At 35.9% G+C, this 20825-nt stretch overlaps 2 protein-coding genes across 3 annotated transcripts in view; one reads left to right on the top strand and one right to left on the bottom strand.

Moving 5' to 3' along the window:
• LOC590692 (integrin alpha-6) overlaps positions 1 to 14552 on the top strand; it is a 52640-nt gene extending 38088 nt beyond the window's left edge. Inside the window, exons 24-27 of one of the 2 annotated variants that reach the window (XM_030990667.1) lie at positions 324 to 428; positions 1607 to 1735; positions 5027 to 5068; positions 9259 to 14552. In XM_030990667.1, the coding sequence (XP_030846527.1) occupies positions 324 to 428; positions 1607 to 1735; positions 5027 to 5068; positions 9259 to 9372 (390 nt within the window). In that variant the 3' untranslated portion in view covers positions 9373 to 14552. The remainder of the gene's footprint in view (positions 1 to 323; positions 429 to 1606; positions 1736 to 5026; positions 5069 to 9258) is intronic. The other variant, XM_030990668.1, reaches the window with a different exon arrangement.
• A 1900-nt stretch (positions 14553 to 16452) lies between these two features.
• LOC115925855 (galanin receptor type 1-like) lies at positions 16453 to 17927 on the bottom strand. Its single transcript, XM_030989867.1, has one exon. It carries the CDS (start codon positions 17527 to 17529, stop codon positions 16453 to 16455), a length of 1077 nt encoding a protein of 358 aa, XP_030845727.1. The 5' UTR covers positions 17530 to 17927.
• Between the last annotated feature and the right edge of the window lie 2898 nt (positions 17928 to 20825).

Raw genomic sequence — 20825 nt, 5'->3', positions numbered from 1 at the left:
TCATGCTGTAATGATTACTGAGCTGTTTTGATACAAATTGTGCAAGCCAGGATGTATAAGACCATGTTATTATCATCATTATTTTTGTTACAGTCAAAACCCTTTCTTTTCTTCTTGTGTCGCCATTGTATTTCTAGGACTACATCAATGCCAGGAATGCCTTGAGCACCTTATCCTGGTGGAATCATTACAGGGCTCTCACGATGCACTTCTTTAATACCGATGGAGCTAACCATAAGACCATGTTATTAATTATCTTCATTATTCATGTTAATACAGTCTAAACCCTTTTTATCCTTCTGATGTCACCATTGTGTTTCTAGGATTACATCAATGCCAGGAAGGTGAAGATCATTACCGAGGGCTACGTGGAGATAGAGAGCGCCCCCTATATCACCCAGACCAGGGAGGACAACGATAAATTCAGGGTGAGTGATTCACATTGTTCAAGAGGAGTGTAAATGGATTGTTATACTGTATATGTATATCTTCTGGTAGTCAGCTTGTTAAAACGTGAGTCTTCTAGGAAAAGAAATATCCTCATTTCTTATGGACTCGTACACAAATTTGAGTATGGAATATGGAATATTGTTCTTTTAACTTTTATATTGAATATTTGTTGTTGTTGTAAAAAGTATTTTATGTTTACAACCATTGTAATTTGGACAGTTATAATTTGCCACAATTATTAGGTTAACTTTTTTCTGTCCCTGGCGTACCAGTGGTTCTTTTAATCCTTATCTACCAAAATTGCTCGTCTGTTTTATTTTCTTTATGACCAGATTAAAAAAAAAAAAATTCATACCCTTATATTATTTTAATGGAAGGATCAGTATTGGCGATTTCTCCCTTTACTAGAGTTGAGATGTTCTAGCCTTGTGGTTTTACCACTTTATTTGAGATGCAAATGTCATGGATTTAGGGAACTTCTCTGCTTTGACAAGAGTATAATCTCCTTTTTTACACTCTTTTCCCATGTGTAGTAAGCAGGAACGAGGGTACTGTTGTATAAAATTTACAATTGATGGTAACTTTGCCATTAATGGTAATTTTCATGGAAATATTGATTTGCAGTTGAGTGATGCTGCCATAATAATAATGATAATCTTCTAAAGTCCACTCCAAATTTTATTAAGTTAAACCGAAAATGGAAATTCTTTTTGCCCAATTGATCGTGAGCCCGGCAGCCACGGAGCAGCGCCAGATCGACGTTGCTCTATCCCTTATTGTTGAACCAAACATGGTAGTTAATATTGATGGTAAAGTTATAATCAAATAGTAAGTTTGTGCGATGCGGCCCTGGTTTTCAGAGCTAAAATGGAGGTAAGAATTCTCTAGTCATCTGGGCCCCTTTACGTAAAACTTACCATTGATGGTAACTGTGCCATCAATGGCAACTACCATGGTAACAGGGCTCAACAGCCAATCAAAATCAAGGATTCAATGGTAGTTACCATTTTTTGCAAAGTTACCAACAATTTAATTTTTGTGCAACAGAGCTGGAAGCATGTAAAGACGTTACACGTGTATCACATTATGATATGCACTATACAAAAACAGAATACCATCAATATCATTATCATTATTACCTTTTCCTTATGATCAGCTCTCGCTAACGATCACCCCAGACATCAAGACTCTACCGCCCTCTAAGCCCCTCCAGTGGTGGATCATCGCCCTCGCCGTCATTGGAGGCATCATCCTTCTCATCCTCCTCATCCTCCTCCTATGGAAGGTAAGGCTATCATCATTAATTGAAACAGTTAGGGTGTTAAGGTTTACTGAGATTCACGAACATGGATATGCATATGTGGGACACAAGAGGGACAAAAGGGAAAACAGGGATACACATGGTTACGCTTATGGATTGATATGGTTATACAGATGTTGGATCTTGTAAGGACAAAGATATGAAACAATAAATTAGGATTTCTAGATTCACTCATAAGTACCAACATGGATATACATACATGGGGGCACAGTAGATGCAAATGTACATATGCATTTTGGGAACAGTTATAAATAGGCATGTATTAATGTAGATGAGGATGTGAATATATACAGTGTAGGATACAGGAGGGACCAAGATTTGAAACATTTAGGGAATTCTAGATACAATGAGAAGTCCAGACATGAATATGCATATGTAGGACACCATGGAAGGTAAGGTTTTCATCATCCATTGAAACAATAGGCCATTATTGTATTGTAACCAAATTGAATGCATACTTCTCTGTGAAGTGCCTGGATACGAATGATTCCATTCAACTGTTACAAATACATGTATTTCAATAGTCAGAATGCGAATTGCATATATATTACATGTTGTTAGATAAGGCTAGCCATAATGTTTGTCCTACATACAGCAGCACATCTAAAGTATGCAATTCACATTCTGACTATTGAAATACATTTACTTGTAACAGGTAAATAGAATCATTTGTATTGAGGCACCTCACATACATGTAGACGTACATGTATGTAATATTTTTAGTTACATTATGAAAATGGCTTATTGGGATTTTAGGATATACTGAGTTTCACAAACATTGATATACATATTCATACTTTGATTGGGGGTTTTAACGCATAGCAATCAAGCATCGGTGCTAGTGTTTTATTTCATATCATATCATTATGTTACATTGATTCAATCCACATGTGAGATGCAGACTGCATTTAATGTCCCATTAGATCACATGTATTGTTTCAATCAGATATTTTTTCTCTCCAATTTTACCATTGTTTAATCATATTGCAGTTCTCACATAGTTCATTACATCTAATGATGTCACCTTATTATCAAAATTAGTTTAGCTTACATTATATACACATATATATCTACTTCTCATCAAATAATCATTATTAATAATAATAATAATATTCCGCATTTATAATAGCGTTTAATACATCGACAATTTCCCTAATCGCTTTAACAGATATATATAACTTGCAACCATTAAGATATATCTTTTAATAATTTTAGTCTTCATTTAATAATTACATAATTGGAAACATTGCATTGTTAGCAAATTATGGAGTAATTGGACCTCTTAATTCTTTGCAATTCAATAGTGTCATCTTTGGATAACATACATGTATTTTGTCAATTGACTTTGATTTAATCAATATTTTTCAAAGTTGACTTCAACTCGATTCAATACAGTTCCTTTCACTTCAATTTCAATCGTACAATGTTTTTGAAGTCATTGAAGATCGAAACACAAATTGCTTAGAAACCAATGAAAATGTTTGCCTTTACAATGATTCCAATTATGAAAATGTCTATTTAATATCCACTTCAATTTTCTATTTCATTGTTCTTCCTCTGTTAACATTATGATTATATTAATAAATTTTAACAGATTTTGGGTTATTCTAAAGGTTGTATTACACATGCAAGACCTGTAAAGTTTAATGAACATTACTATTATTTTAACAGCAACTTTATTTGCATGACCTAAATTGTCAGAAATATATCTGGGGTAAATGGATACATCTTGGTTTGGTTAAAGCAAGAAGGGAATTTCCTCTTGTGTTGAAATAAAGGAGTTAAAGCTAATCTTGAGTTCTGGTAAATATAGAAAATACATTCTCTAACAATCCAACAAAACTCACATTAAAGGTTCAAGATTACAAATAAATGACATGGGCCACACAATTTTGATAGAAAATGTATAGTGGCTGCGTAATTGACATAGAAAGATAAGGAAATCCGGGCAAGTAGGCCCGACACCATGTGCCTAACACAGGTCACTATGTGCAAATGGTTTGTAGTTTTCATCGTAGATGATGCCCCGTAGGTTTTATTGCGTATGATATTAATTCACTGGTTTAAACAACCAATGTACTGCAGGATAAACAATTTAGAATAAATCATAGCAATTTTCTCTCAAAATACGATAACCATACCAGAACTCAAGCTTATCTTTAATTCATATCCATTTTAATACAAATGAGTTAATGCCCTTCAGGCTCTCAGCAGATGTAATGTATACTGTACATACATGTAGGGACTAGATTATCAATCCTTTCCTTCTCTAACAATGCAGTATAAACACAGTCGCAAATTCAGTTCAATTCAGGCTTTTTATAATACATTGGAATATGGAAAAGGGTATGCATATCTTGCAATGAACCAGAATACAAATTGAACATGTTGTAGAAACATACAAAGATATAGGATGGTTAGATTTCAGATTGGTGAGAAAAAAAGACTCTGAAAATTGTACATGTACTTGAGGAAGTACATGTACTGTACATGTAACCTTTTATGAACAGTTGGACAAGAAATTTACATGTTTATGTTAGCGGTTGGAAAATAAAACTCATTTCCGTCCCATGATACTATTGTCAGTTGATAACCTGAACGGCATCAACTCTTGATGAATGGATAAGATTTAACTCCTTTCTGGCTCTCGGCACAGGGTATAAAAAACAACATCTGCGACTGTGTTTATGTGTAAAAGTACCAAACTTTGATAGCATATCCACAATAATAGGTTGAAACAATTGAAGTCATGTGCACTTATTATGACATTAGTATGAATTACTTTTAAAGTTGATCCTACAGGGAGGGCAAAAAAAAAGGGAAATCATTACAGGTATATACATGTAACACTTAACTTTACCATTGTATGCACTGTTGGAAATCACCATGTACAATTTCCATAGAACGTTGGTAGCGGAACAGAAAAAGTTATGACATTAAATTTTGTTCCTTTGCAAACATAAACTTTGTGCAGAAAACAAAATATTGATGATTATAATATTTGGCTATTGTAATTAAACAAATACAAGAAAACAAAAATGGTGATTGTGTTTAATATACAGATTGGGGTTAAAGTTACAGCATGCGCTATGTTATATGCCATTTATTGTGGATATGCCCAAATTATTGCATACTTTTTAAAAACATACCTGTATATTATGATTTGGTATATATTTCCTTGTTGGTCATCTAACTCCATATATCTTCATGGCATGGTGCATTTGTCATTATCGCACCATCTTTTTACTCATCTAGTGCGGATTTTTCGCGCGGCCGGGAACGAGCGGAGGTGGACCAGTGCGTAACGAACAGTTTAACTCCTTTAACGCATCTTGTTTCTATATTAACATTTAATCTTTGGTGTGGTGACTATCTGTGCCTGTGTCTATGCGTGACTTATAACCGTGAGACTGTCGCAATCGTTTTTTCTGATATTGAATGTTATACCGTTTCAAACTTGAGGGATATATGTAATGTCTACTTGTGCGTTGGTGGTAGAATTATATCAAATGATGTTAAGTGTGTATATTTCTCTTCCAAAAACCTTTCCCTTCTTTATATCTTTTCTTCAGCCTCTCCCTCTCTCTCTCTCTTTGTCTCTCCTGTTTACTCTTTGCCAATCATTATCTGTACACCGGTATACATCTTTACCTAAGCTCCTTTTCCCCCTTCCTTCTTGCTCCTTAAAAAAAAAATTATTCTTCTATTTCCTTTTCCTGAAGTCCTGTCTTCATGATTTTTCAGTTTCTTTCTTCATACATGTATCTGTATTTTGATATATAAGTTGTACTTCTTCTTTTTGTCGTGAAATGAACACATTTTGATGTGCAATTGTAAAAAAATGTATATATCTTTGCACAGACACATGTCTCGTTGTTTGTGCCTGAACATTTTAAAACTACACCAACACATACATTGTGTCTTTACACATTTTTTATTCCTCTCAGGACAGGATTGATTTTCTTAAAAGTTGAATTGATCACATATTATTCTTCAAATTGGCAACAATGATAGGTTTCTTTTTGTGTTAAAATGAAATGTCTCTGAAAACAATATACATGGGCGAGAATGTTGTGATAGTTGAAAAAATGAGAAATTTTGATTGAAGAACAATGATTTCAAATCTTGCAATGTGTTGCCAATTTAAGAATTTTAAAGCACATTTTCATCTTTTACCTTTTACGTTATCTTCAATCTACACAACACATCGTACACTTTGTGCTTTCACACACTTTGAAAGTACATAGACACGTGCACCATTTGTGATTTTACACATCTTCCAAATTACACAAACACATTACTATTTTGCCGACAGTTCCATTATCCTCAAAGTCTGATTTACGCACAGGAATTTTGGAATAAGTACGTAATACATTCCCTCAATGAAAGGGATGTCTTGTGTAGTTTCACGTACCACATTGTAAAAATGTAAACTTGTTAGTCCCTCGTATACAGTTCTGTGTGGACAACTTGATTTTCTTAATGTAAGGAATTTAAATGTTGTTTACACCAGGTTTAATATGCTCAATGGGAATTTTGTTTGCAGTGACAATTAAATGAGAGATAATCAGGTACTAGGAAAATGCCTGATTAAAATTGAATATTGTTAACATTTTAACAATTGATAGGCTGAGGTGAAAAACAAAGTGCATTTTCATAAAGCTGGAAAACAAAAATTTTTGCTTCTGTTTTTCTGCGTACATCATTATTTATTAATTTGGATCCTTGTTTTGATCTCATATTGTCTTTTCCTGTACAATATGCTGTATATCATATTACTGCTTGCTCTCTCTATATATATATTTATATATCTCTCTCTTTCTATCTCTCTCTCTCTTTTTCTCTCGCTCTTCCCCATTCTCTCTCTCTCTCTTTCTCTCTCTCTCTTTCTCTCTATCTCTTTCTCTCTCTCTCTCTCTTTCTCTCTCTCTCTCTCTCTCTTTCTCTCTCTCTCTCTCTTTCTCTCTCTCTCTCTTTCTCTCTCTCCTTCTCTATGTATCTTACTCTGTCAGTTTGTCTCCCATTCCATTTCTCTCTCTGTTCTTCAATTTTGTATTACCGATATTTAAAAAATTAATTTATGAAAACTTCTTTCATCAATTGCAAGCATGTAAGGAATGGCTTGTTGGGCTTGATTTCTGCGTCCCTTTAGGGCAAATTATCTCTTTTGGATTAAAATAAAAATACCTTGATATTAAAGCCTTTCTGAACTACTTTGGCCAAGGGATTAGACCTCCCTGCAAGGTCACTGACAGGTGATGTTCTAATCAAATCAGCTCTCAACATAAGAAAAAGGGGATCATGGGGGACCAAACAGGCACCGATTAGGCATTGTTTGCTATATAGAGGGCCCAAGTTGCTATAAGTAATGCAGTGGGGCTTTAAGGTTTGTCTGGTTTGTGGACTGCATCTAGGCCTAGCAGAGCCCTCATATTAGGTGGTTCCTGTCAACGTAATCTCCAGTAATATACATAGATCATCCAAGTTATACAGTTCTTCAAGAAAGATGCATTTAAATCCATTCACCACATGAAAATTGAAAGAAAGATACATTTTATTGTCATTAATGTTCTTTTCCAGATAATAGAAACATGAATAATATAGAGATATCTTCAGCCTTTTATCATTACCACATAACAATTGATACTATAATATCATACTATAATTGTTACTATCTAGTCCTTTCCTCTTAAAGGAATCAGGTAGCTTTGTCTCAGATTCTGAAACAAAATCCTGGATTTAGCTCATGCTGCAATGATAATTATAAAACCTTTAGGTCAGTCAGGAACCCCATGACTTTTACAAGCCGATTGCCTGTCTGATTATCAGGATATTTATGATTGGAAATCAAAATCAAATTTTGCGTTTTCCTAAAGGTTTTCATAACACTACAGTCTATTGGGAAAAACTTGTATGGTAAAAACGATCACTCAAAGATTTTTACTTTTTTGAGGCACTTCTTGATCATTTTTAAGCACAATTTTTTTTAGGGCTTCAATATTACACCATATCACAGACACTGATAACACGTAGGGCCGTGCATCTCAGATTAAACATTGTTAAACGAAGCCTTTAATGCAAGGCCTGACCATAAAACTGAGGTGCCCAGGGCACATCGGCAACCAATTTCTAAGTCCGCACCCCTAATATTCATAACAATTATTCCCTTATCATTTCATTAATTGCCTTTGTCTTTCTTAATATTTGGTCAATTAGAGGTACACTGCTATTTGATATTGGATGGTAATTTCTTTATAGAACGAATTTCAATTGATTATTGTATTTTTTACCAAGAATAGTAATATAGGCATTATCAGTCACCGAGTAAAATATTTCAGGAATAACCGGACGTACGTAAGCTATTGTGGAAGACTTGAAAGAGGCTACTCTACAGTTTAATGTTCTACCAGAAATAAATGATGGTGGGAATCCCCATTGTCACGATGTTAGGAATATAGTGTTATGTTTTATCATTGAAGAAAGACTTTATACCTGAAAGTCTGAATCTTTATGAAATTCATGTAATCTTATAGCTGATAGGATATGGCTTTTAGCTTTGCTTGAATTCCTAAAGTGGTTTACATCCGTTGCTTTTTCATTGAGCTTTTTCTCAACTTTTGGTTTCTACTTCTATTTTTTGGTGAAACTTGTATCATTACTTCTATTTGGTTGATACAATACTTCCTTATTTCTTTCTTTAAACTGGTCTGCATGCTTCAGCAAAAAGTTTGGTCTTATGATTTGATTTCAACAATTTTGGTGTATTTTCTTGAAATGTGTTATTAATACATTTTCTTGTACGATATGGTTTCCTAGATGTAGAATATTTTGATTTGATTTTGCATTTAAATGGAGGTGATAGTTTTGAAATACTTGTAACTTTGATATATATCTTTTGCCTGGAGTATTTCTTGGAAGATTTATTTTGCATTAAAATATAGTTTAAGTCCATAACATTTTTTTGAGGATAAGGACCTTTTAGATCATAATTCTAATAATATAAAAGTAACAGGTCTAGGCTACATCTAAATCCAAAGATAATTCAGAAAAGGGGTATAAGATTGGTTCCTTCCAAATTACACAAATGTTTGCTATTTCTACATTACATTTCTTATCGGAACGATGTATGTATTGCAGTTTGATAAAGTGACAACACTTGCTTAACCAACTCAAGAACACTTATATATTGTTTGGCTTTGGTGATGGGTTTAATATATAGGATATGGTAAGTCTTATTACGTGCATCTTTGGTATGGTATTATTTTAATCATGCATCGCAGTTAAATATACTGAATTGCACAAGGATATACATTGCATTTTAAAAACAAGTGTACAATTATAAACTAATGGTAGCTCGTCAATTTGCATGGGGAATTTCATTTTTTTTCCTCGCTCCTAGGTTGGGTTTTTAACCTCTTGGACATACGTCATGAAAAATCACTAGATTTGGGGCTAATACTCTTTCTCTTTGTGATCTATCCTTACAGTGCGGATTCTTTGAACGCAAGACAGGATACAAGTATGCCACAGTGACACAGCAGCAAGCCTCTGGCAAGGCAAAGACAGAGAAGACCGCTTACTACGATGACATGTATTACTAAAGCTCAAGCAACAGTACGTTCAATGTACAGTACTCTAGGGAACAGATAATATGTAATAGCATTTGCAATTTACATTTGTAGATTTCACCACAATGTCGTTTCTTGCATAGCCTTATGTTGAATAGGTGCTAAAATATGAATGAGAGAAGGTGACATGTACAGGTCAATGTTTCCTTTATGAATGTGAAAAATCTGGGTTTCAGGTTTTATTGTAGGTGAGATTTTGCAGTCTAATCCCTTTCAATTTTCTGCTTTCTCAGCCTTCATCTGGCTAAAGATCTTTGCTAATAGACTGTTGATTGAGATGTAGATATAGGTTTGCAAAAATGTACAATCGCATTAGATATTAAATAGATATGAAATATAACTACAGCAAAAGAAGTATATTGAAGGGATTAAAAAGTATGGATGTTGACAATAGAATTGGGTTTGCCCCAAGTATTTAGCATCACCTTGTCATGGAGTCTCATGATGATGAATAAATGAGTCTAAAGCAAAACGAGTAGTCAGTATGCGCAAACAAAATATGTAGGATGGCTCTTTAAGGGTTGTTTCAGACATTTGCAATCCATGAAAGGGGCTACAAAAGAAAAAGAGAAAGAAAATAGTCTGATTTTTTCACATACTTGCTAGAACATTGTAACACGAAATCATGAGATAAGCATTTTGTTAAAAAAAGATACCTGTATTTGAAGTGAAGCACAAATTGCCTTGCTCGACTTAAGATGTGTCAAAATATATAATGCACAATGATCGCTGAGCAATAAAGCCACAGCCAAAACATGTTAGGCAAGGATTTTCAATTATTATTCACAAAATGCATTACAGTTGTGGACGATATAATCGTCCCACATGTATTCGAGATCATGCTCCTAATAATGGACTCGAGGAACTGATGTTACATCATCTTCGTTTTCTTTAAATTTTCAAGGGTCTTGACAAAAGTTAGGGGCCCTGTTTCATCAAAATTGATACCAATAACAAGTCACAGTAACTGTTATAAGCTACTGAAATCATGGCATTTGATTGGCTAAGAGCAAATTTGTCATAGATATTCAGCATTTGTTATTGATAACAAGTTTTATGAAATGGGGTCCTGGTGTTAGATTCTCACATCTAGAGTGTGCACGTCTAGTTAATCTTTGATTGGTGCAGTGTGCAAATGGTTGAGACTACCTTTAAATTGCGATTCAAGGATAAATTATAACAACCGTTCGCTCTACGTCAATCAGGTTTTTGTGAGCTGTCTTTTCTTGGAAGAATTTGATAATCTTATTTATTCATTTTAACTATTACGTCATTTTCCTTTTTTTTTTTTTTATATAGTATGATTTATAACAAATCTTTTAACTCTGAATTTTTTGAAAATCAATTTATTCTCTAAGAAAATTGAAAAATTGAATAAATTGAATCATTTTATAGAAATTGTAAATATTAGATAATCTATTGATTGTTTTTTTGAAAGCATGAATATTGCTGTTTTGAATCCCTTATTTTATTTTTTATTTACCCTTGACAACTCTATATAGTCCTTCTGCAAAAATCGTGAAGCATTGTACATGTAAATATTAATAGAAAAACAATTTGTGTATCAGTAACTTTGTTACTTTTTGTCAGTGCATATGCTTTCCCATTTTTACTTTTTTTCTTCTTCTTTTAGAGGTAAGTTGAAGTAATTAGTAAAGGTTTCACAAAAGTTTCATACTGTGAATTTCTGCAATGCGCAAAAGTTTCATGCTTCAAGTATTTCTGGTTTTACCTTAATTGTTAAACCTGTACAAATATGTTTAAAGTTGGTGCTATTTCGTATGGATGAGAAAACAAAAATTCTGCTTTTGCATTTGTTATCATTATTACTAGCTGTTGATGTGCTCTCTTTCGTGAAGTGTAGGACAGTTTTTACAAAGGATAAGATTTTTTTTGTTGATGTTCTTTATTTAGGGCACTTTCTTTTTGTACCATACATACAGAGCGCAAAAATGTTAAGTGTTTAAGTGATACAATTTGTTGATGGTGGTGGTACACAAATAATTATTTCTTGGAATTGGAACATGATTATTTGATCTATACTCTTTGATGAGATATAGCACTATAGCAATATTAGTTCAAACACAGAACTATTCTAGCTTGCCTTGTATATGTTAACCTTTTTTAATTCTCTTCCTCTTGTAGATTTCTTTTTTACAATTCTTTGAATGTTTTGTTAACAGATTGCTATTTTGCATGGTTTTGATATTTTATCCCTCTCTGAGTAATCACAATTTATTTTCATCCAAGAATTGGACTGGAGTGTTTTACATTATTTTTTAATTTTCAAATCGAAATTTCATATTGTAATTGTTATAAATCCCTTTAAACTAGTATCCCTGTCATATATGTACGTGCCCAGGAACAATGTAATTTCACAACAGAAACCAAAACATTGTTTTTTAGATATATATATTTATACATGTATATCCTATGTCCAACAGTTTTCTAAGGACGTTGTTCATTTTGTGGTTTCTTATTACTCTTTTTTTCTTCATGTATTTATGAACTTTGAACAAGTGTCCAACTGTATATTGTATTGTGTAATCGAAATGAGACAAATATTGTGAAAAGCAAAGATATCTGTAGCCACCTTATACTGACCGATTATAAAAATATTTTAGATACAGTCAAACCTGTGATAATGGCCACGTCTATATAAAGACGACCTGTCTATAGTGGTCAGCTATATTGTCTCCCTCAAGGAAGAAATGTATAGAATCTGTCTAGGGAGGCCACCTGTCTATAGTGGCTACTTCTGCTTCCACTGCATGGCCTTAGTAGACAGGTTTGACTGTATTTAATGTGAGAAAAGTATGTAATCTGTTAGAACTAGTCTGAAATTCTTCACATGTGCTTTAAGTCTAAATAGTACTCTTTTTTTCAATCAACTATACCTAAGTTGAAAAAAAGATCTGTTTTCTTAATTACACAAGTTTTGTAAATGATCGTTATAAATGCATTGTACTGTACTACCATATACTCTAATTTATTTGTAAGGCTTTTTATATTGTTTGCATGACTATCTTGTGCTAATCCTACCCACTGTACATGTGTAGTATAGCTTAGCTAAAAATATCTGTAGAACATTCTTTTTATAAAAAAATGTACACTTGCACAGGTGGAATTAATTGTTTAAAATCAATATCTATTGGAGGGGTCTTATATTTCATTTCATACCTCACTTTCTTTTATTGCAAAGCAAAAGAACATGGTAAAGTAGATTTGATTGATTTTTTTTTTTAATGAGCCAAAAGGGCATTAACTCAAATACTTTTATACTGAGATAACACCCTTCTGGTTCTGAACTCTCCTTTTTGGAAATTAATTACTAGAAGTAATTTTCTTCTTTTTCAGTTTGATTTTTGTACTTTGCTTGTGTGAGATGCTAATGAAAAGCATCATCTCTGCATTGATGCTTTGAAAAGCTTTAAAAGTTACAAACAAGAAGATTTACTCCTACCAAACATCAACATAATGAGATTTGTACAGTGGGTTGGATTAGAATCCTGGCTTTGCATGGAGCGTACTTTTGACCATTCATAATTCACATGGTCATAACTACCTTTCATGTATCAGGCAAAGTTCTGTATTAATGTGTGTATAATAGCTGAATATGTTTACTTTTGTCGTTGTAGATAATGTCATTTACTATTTCAAACTTATTTTCATAACTAATTTGAAATCTGCAGTACTGCTAACAATCATTCACGATTCGTTAAATCACTTCGCTTTAGGTTTGTGTGAATTCATGCAAAGTACTTTACAATTGCTATACCATGAAATTTTTCATAACTAATGAAAAACTGCAGTACTGTCTACAATGATTTACGATTAGTTTAATCACTGTGCAGAGGTGTTTTGTGTGAATATATGCAAAGTACTAGATGTACACAGCTGTTATAATCATGAGAAATAATGAAAAACAAGTTAAAATCTATGCATAATCATTCTACATGAAATCAATCAGTTTAATCATAATACAATAATGGCATTCAAACTCCTTATAAATAGAGAATAATTCAAGATCATTGTTTATCTAGATAAGTTTTTGTTTTACCAGTTTAAACAGTGTTAACTTCTAGTCACAAAATAATTGTTCTTTTATATAAATCTATCCACTCTCTTAATAATGCAAAAGAGTGGAAATCCACTCTCTTAGGAGTCATACTAGAGACCACTTCATTTGGAGGCTGTGAGACCGCTCCAAATCATTGTGGAATACGGCCACTCCAAACTAGTAGTTTGAATTACTCTTTTGAGAGTGAATTGCACTATTCTGAGCATGTATTTCCACTTGAAAGTGATCCCTTACATGACTACTCGAAGTTTGGATTTTTTTATTCCTGTACATCTAGAGGCGAAATTGATCTGTTATCAGTTAAACATGTACATTGTCGTCTGCCCCGCAAGTAGGCCTTTACAGCCATTGAAAAGACTTCGCTCTTATGGCGTTTTTGCGGGCAGCTAAACAACATGTACGATCTGTGCAAGCGAGCTATTGTACATCATTATTCTATGAATAGGGCATATCCATTAGTGTTTCATAACAAGTAACATGACATTTCACTTTCACCTTTCTAGCACATGTCCTGTTTTCCGTCCCCCCTTTTAAATCAATCCGATGACAAAAGCTATTCAGAAATTGCTGACGCGCACAAAATAGAACATCCGGACATGCTTTTATGAAATATAAATTGGCATCTCATGTATTAAAGAAGAGAAATGGAATTTGAAAAGACGCCAAGAGAAGGCTCATTGAGCAGGGAAAAACCTAAGTGCTTGATCCTTTTTTTTTCGTGGAAAACATTGTTTACCTCCTTTTTAGGAAATTTCATGTATAAATAACTCTCAAGCGTTTTTTTTCTTCTTCTTCAGAGACATACAAAAGGTACATCGCTACAGTGTGCTCTAAACATGTCTATTTTATATTCTCTTCATGTCTACCAAGTAAGTTCTTCCAACTTTCATGAGTGTTTCGAGGACACCATAGATCATATCACAGACCATGTCCAATCCTAGCTAATCATTGTCAAAAATCATGTGATTCCCATGTTTTTTCTTTGTCACGTTTTTGTGAGAATTGAAACCCATCCTGTTTTGTACTTTGCAATATATAGTACTGTGTTTAAATTAAAAATTGTGAAATTGCAGTTCTAGTTTGATTTTTCATTTCATATTGATTCATTTGAGGAAGTGTCGGGAGATGGGGAAAAGAGATGAGAGAGAGAGGAGAAAGAGAGAGAGAGAGAGAGAGAGAGAGAGGGGGGGGGGGGGGGGTGGAGAGTAGGAAAGAAATAAAGAGGGGCTAATTACAATGTATAGACAGTAGTGAGAAGTGAAAGAGAGAGAGAAAGATATGAAAACAAAGTGACAGAAGAGAACTACAAGTGATTATATTTTAATAGAAGAAATCAAGAAAAGAAAATTATATAAAGAAGGAAATACAGAGAGTGTACACTTCTTGCATAACCATGTTCCAAGGAGGCCGTCTTTTGTATAGCTGTTGCTATATCCAGCCATTTCAGGTTCGTAAGATATGACTTTTAATGACAACACAGTTACATCCTGTAAAAATGCCTAAAAGCCTGGAAATTGAACTCGGCTAAGAGCTTTAAGCTTTTTTTTAGTAAAACATTTCCTTCTTTATAATTGGATTGGTGTTACATGCACTTGTCAAAATCGAATACAAATCCTATTAGTGGAGCCTAGCTCACCACAGTACATTATTTATTTAACCAATACGATAAAACTAACTACAGGTAAAGTTCATGACCTTCTCATCGCAGATGAAAGATACTTGACCCCATGGCTATTATTATGATGTAATATTGCTTACAGAATGGCATCGTATTTGCAAGATGTTCTTTCCGTCATATCCTGATATATATATATATATATATCTACATGATGGCGAAGGTGGTGGTTGTGATGATGATGATGAAAATGATTATGGTGGTGGTGGTGGTGATGATGATGATGATGAAGATGATTATGGTGGTGGTGGTGATGATGATGATGAAGATGATGATGATGAAGATGATTGTGGTGGTGGTGGTGTTGGTGATCGTGGTGATGGTGCGGATGATGGTGGTGGTAATAGTGATTATGATATTGGTGGTAGTGGTTTTTTTAAATGATGATGGTGGTGGTGGTGGCGGTGTGGTGGTATACGCAGTGGTGGTGATGGGTTAGGTGATGGTGATGGTGGTATATGGAGATGATGATGACGATAACGACGATGATGAGGAGGATAGGGAAGAAAGTTGATGATGGCGATAATGATGATGAGAGAGAAGCTGATGAAACGATGATGACGACGATGACACTGTACTCGCGTGACCTACTATAGCTCCTGAAATATTATCACCTCTTCACTGGATTCGTTTACGATTCTGCACCGTTGCAGTACACACTCTCCATTTTACCAGTGAGTATTCCAGTCATGCAGGTGTCTATTTTTCAGGCAATTTTAACAACTGGGTGGAGAGAAGCAACAAAATATAGATAAAATGCCTTGCTCAATTAGAACATAAGTGCCGTGCCGGGGTTTGAATACACCACAGCCTTCACGACTTTGGATTCTACGAGCAGCCATATTTGATCGTTATAATAATACATGAGAATTATATAGCGCCATTATCCATTTTAATAAAATACTCAAGGCGCTTCAAAATATTAGGGAACACATTACATCATGACTAAGAAGCGTGTACATTTACATAAGAAAGAAAATGCAAAAATGAAAGAATGAATAAATGTCTGTCTTCAAAACGCAAAATTAAACAAATGGGATTTAAGGTTGCTCTTAAAGCGTATCTGCCATAGTTTACAGGAGGGATTAGACTGCCCTGCAAGGTCACTGGACATGTGGTTATCTCATCAACTCAGCTCTCAGTTAACATAAGAAAAAGAGGATCATGGGGGACCAATGGTCACCGATTAGGCATTGTTTGTTATATAGAGGGCGCAAGTAGCTACAAGTAGTGCAGTGGGCCTTTAAAAGATGTTGAAGAGTCGGAGTTCTTCAGCTCCTTATGGTGACGTTCGATGTCAAGCTCCTTTTCTCGTCACATGTTCATATATCTGGTAACACAATCCATGATGGCAGGCCTCACCGAACCCCTGAAACATGTTCCGCACGGCCTGGCGGAATTTGGGATTCATCGCTGCGTAGATGATGATATTGGATATCGAGGTGATGAAGCCAAGAAGAAGAAGGTTGCGGTGTGTCTCTTCGAAAATGTAGGACCTGTCAATCACACCAAGGTTGCTGAAGAGATAGAACAGCTGATCGGGGGTCCAGCAGACGATGAAAACGACGATGATAGCGAAAAGGGTTGCAACCACCCGACGACGGACTCGGACGAGGCGCGTTCGTCGAGAACTTCGACACCAGGACGAACGAACTATGTGCTTGTTCCTTCGGAGTAGCTCCCTTATCGTCAGGATGTGACAGACCACCATCACTGTCGTAGGAAAACAATACCTACAGAAGAAGATGGCAATCCCTAAGACCACCTGAACGGTCTCCGAAGGAAACTTCACGATGCATTCTCCATCTTTTGCCGTGATTATGAGAAAGTGGTAGATGTTTATAACGATGCTGAAAGCCCAGATTGAGCCAATAATGGTTAATGTCTTCCTTGGAGTGAAGGCGCGATCGAAGGTGTATGGATGCACAACGGCAACAAAGCGCTCAATGGAGATCGTCATCAGCGTCAGTATGGACGCTACCGTAGAGAGTAACAAGAAGAAAGGTATATGAACAAAGGTACAGAAGATATATCCAGCAGAACTTTCGGGGACGGTCTTGACGGCATGCGCTATGGGAAGCGGGGTAACTGCGAGACATGTCATCAAGTCCGCCAAGGCCAGATTTGCTATCAAGGTATCAGTGGAAGAGCGTTTGTGTCTGGGGCGGAGGAGGACCATCAATACCAGTGCGTTACCAAGGATACCTAAGATCGCCAGCAGCAGGAGTACCCACCATCCGTTCCAGGGGATCGGGTCACTGTTCCAAATTTTCCCGTTAAAGTCAGGATCAAAGCGTGAAGCATTCGCAAAGTCAGATGAATCCACAACGTGTTCAAATGTGTTTAGCTCTGCTACTTCAGCAGCCATTGCCATTGTATAAAATCCGTCTTTAGATCAATTAAAACATGGTCACAAGCTACGTGACTACATGGAGACCGCAAATCAACGTGCATGTCCCAACAGATCGATGCCGAACCGTTATAGAGAATTTGATGTTTTCACAATGAAGAATCATGAGAATTGGAAGAAAACTGACAGCACAACCGTAAAGACAGATATATTGAATGCAAAATGATTGATATCTTGTACAGCTATGTATCTCTCAGTGTGATTTTTTTCAAACGTCAATACAAATGAAAAATGGGGAAGTTTGCTCGCTTAATCGAATCGAATCCATTTTCAGGGCCATGAAAACAATAAAGTCTAATAGATATATAGGCGTATGAATGGCAGGAAATGAAACTGTATTGTTTACATGCTAAGTGAAATTACTTGACAAACTACCACTTATTATTACCATCTTCTTCAAAGTTCTTATCTCATCAAACCTATAAACTATCGAAACCAAACAAACCAGAATGTTTCATAACTGTTACAGTGCAGGATGTAAGTAAGTTTTGATTTGATTTGGTAATAGATGCTAATTCAAAATTAAATTTAATTGATTTGATTTGAATTAATTTTATTTACCGAATATAAAACATGACTAATAACATATATACATGCAGGCCTACGCGATAACATGACATAGACAAATCACTTTGGAAGGATCGCCCTGCTCAACTGTGACATTACAACACATCTGTTCTGTTGAGAAGTCCTATTAGTCAGGCTAATCATGACAACAATCCGCGAATGGCATTTCTGGTAACAAAAAATGTAAGTTTCCCTGAATATTTCATTAATAAAAGCCACTCTGTCCGTCTACTTCATTGAGCAACGACCATTTATGTATTCATTGTCTTTTTATACTCTAAGTCAGGCGCGTACGCAGGATTTTTTCATGGGGGGGGGGGGGGGGGGGGGGTGGAGCGGGGAGGGGGGGGGGGTTTAACATTTTTAAATCGGATCGAAAATTTTGCATCGACTCAGCTAGCCGCTGAATAAGCAGGGGGGGGGGGGGGGTAAGAGGACACCTTTTTTTTTGAAAATTTGACATTTTGCTCCGTTGGGGGGGGGGGGGTAAGGTCAGCCATGGGAATAATTTTATTTTTATTTTATTATTATTATTTAAAAAAAAAAAAGAAAAAAAAGAAGAGAAAAAAACAAACCCAAAGGGGGGAGGGGGGGGGGTGTTTTTTTTAGGGGGGTTTATACACATAAAAATACCAAGGGGGGGGGGGGTTAACCCCCAAACACCCCCCTGCGTACGCGCCTGCTCTAAGTGCATTATGATTCTGAATTACCCTTAATTTTCTATGTAGCGTTTACATTATAGCAGAACATTTCAAAGGAGATAGTAATCATAGTAATAGAATTAATAAAAAGATGTCCGAAAAGGAAGAACAAATCAGTTACATAATACATACATAGAATGAAGAGGACGAATGAACCCACCTTTTGAACGCCCAGGTCAATTTCGCGTCCATCCCCAGCTCTGAGGGAAGGTTCTACCATGGACCTACTACAATTTTTGAGCGATCGACATTGAAATACCCCCTGGATCCGCCACTGGTGGATACCCCCCCCCCCCCACAATCTCCTCCTATTGGCCCATCGTGTCTCAGAAAATTGTTATCTTTTCTACTCTCCTCATTTTTAGATTGCATTCCTTTTTTCGAAATATTTCTTTACCTTTCATTTTGGTTGGTATTTTATTTGATTGTTGGTTCCGCCGGCTTAACTGCCAGAAGTCAAACTCAAAAAGCCTTATCGATTAAAACATAATTTCTTTCGCAAGGCACTTAAAAGATGAAGCATGCCATTGTGTGCGTGACCTAGTATTGGGAATGAGGACTGTCTGGTATACAAATCAATGGTTATCAAACAGTCTGCGTACTACAATTATCATGATTTTTGCTGAAAGCAGACAATGGCGTGTCTACGGTAGAGGAGGAGGGAGGGGGGGGGGGGCATTTGCGCACATTCATCATGGTAATGTGCAATCAAATAGCAAACAGGAGGGTGGCAAGGTTATTCTTTTGTGAGAGTTATTCAAAATCGACGCTCTAGACAAAACACTGGCACTTTAACGCTGACACTCCACCAGGTTTGGCATTGAGCGCTTTTTACTTTCTGAAAAGATTATCTCAACAAAAAATGTTCATAAATGTCTAAGAAAAAACCCAACCTTTTAAAGATTTACGCAACATTAGGTTATACGAATGAACTTGTGATTTAGGTTGGCATTTCAATATTTATATATTTTATTCAGACTATTATCTTGGATGAATGGATAGCAGACTACTAGAGTTATTCGTAAATTGATGCTTTGCACACAAGGGTTGTGAAACTACTTTAACGGTAATATCTGACATGAACACTATTAATTAGAAATACAGCTAAATCGTCACCATTGTAATGGTCTAAGCAAATTAAAAAAAAAAACCTCTTTAAAGGTGCTAGATATTGACAGGATATTAAAGCCATACTGTACTACTAGAAGCACTACTGCAAACACCCTCTAGCACCATCTCCGGTCTACTGTAGCATCATGGTCCACTGCAGGCGCGGATCCAGGATTTCTTAGGGGTGGGGGCCCAAATTTGAAATCAATTTGAAATTTAGTGTGCTGAAATTTGAAAATCGTGCCGGCCAATATTTCGCTCAGGCGGAAGGGGGGGGGGTGGTGGTAGTGAGCACTAATTTATTTTGTTTGGCCCTCAGAAGCTCAGGGGTTTTATACATCAAATTATCGTCGGATGAGCATAATTTTATACCTTATTTGTGACACTGGCAGGTCACGAATTGGCGTGGGGTCCAGGGGGCAGAGTTCCCGGAAGATCAGGGGTTTTGGGCAATAAATAACGGTAAGATGAGCATATTTTAATACCGTATTTGTGACAATGGCAGGACACAAATTGGTGTTCGGTCCAGGGGGCGGAGCCCCCAGAAGCTCAGGGGTTTTGTACATTGAATTATCGTCAGATGAGCATATGTTATACTTTATTTGTGACACTGGCAGGTCACGATTGGCGTGGGGTCCAGGGGCGGAGCCCCCGGAAGCTCAGGGGTTTGGGCCAATAAATAACGGTCAGATGAGCATCTTTTTATACCTTATTTGTGACACTGGCAGGACACAAATTAGTGTTGGGTCCAGAGGGCGGAGCCCCCAGAAGCTCAGGGGTTTTTATACATTAAATTATCGTCAGATCTGCATATTTTATACCTTATTTGTGCCACTGGCAGGTCACGAATTGGCGTGGGGTCCAGAGGGCGGAGCCCCGGAG

Source organism: Strongylocentrotus purpuratus, unplaced genomic scaffold, assembly GCF_000002235.5.
Source record: "Strongylocentrotus purpuratus isolate Spur 01 unplaced genomic scaffold, Spur_5.0 spur5_scaffold_19, whole genome shotgun sequence".
NCBI lineage: Eukaryota > Metazoa > Echinodermata > Echinoidea > Camarodonta > Strongylocentrotidae > Strongylocentrotus > Strongylocentrotus purpuratus.
Note: the sequence above shows the minus strand (reverse complement) of the source record. Positions and strands in the feature narration are given on the sequence as shown.

Bases quoted from the DNA above. Each gene is read 5' to 3' on its own strand.
- LOC115925855 (XM_030989867.1), bottom strand. From the start codon at position 17,529: ATGGCAATGGCTGCTGAAGTAGCAGAGCTAAACACATTTGAACACGTT.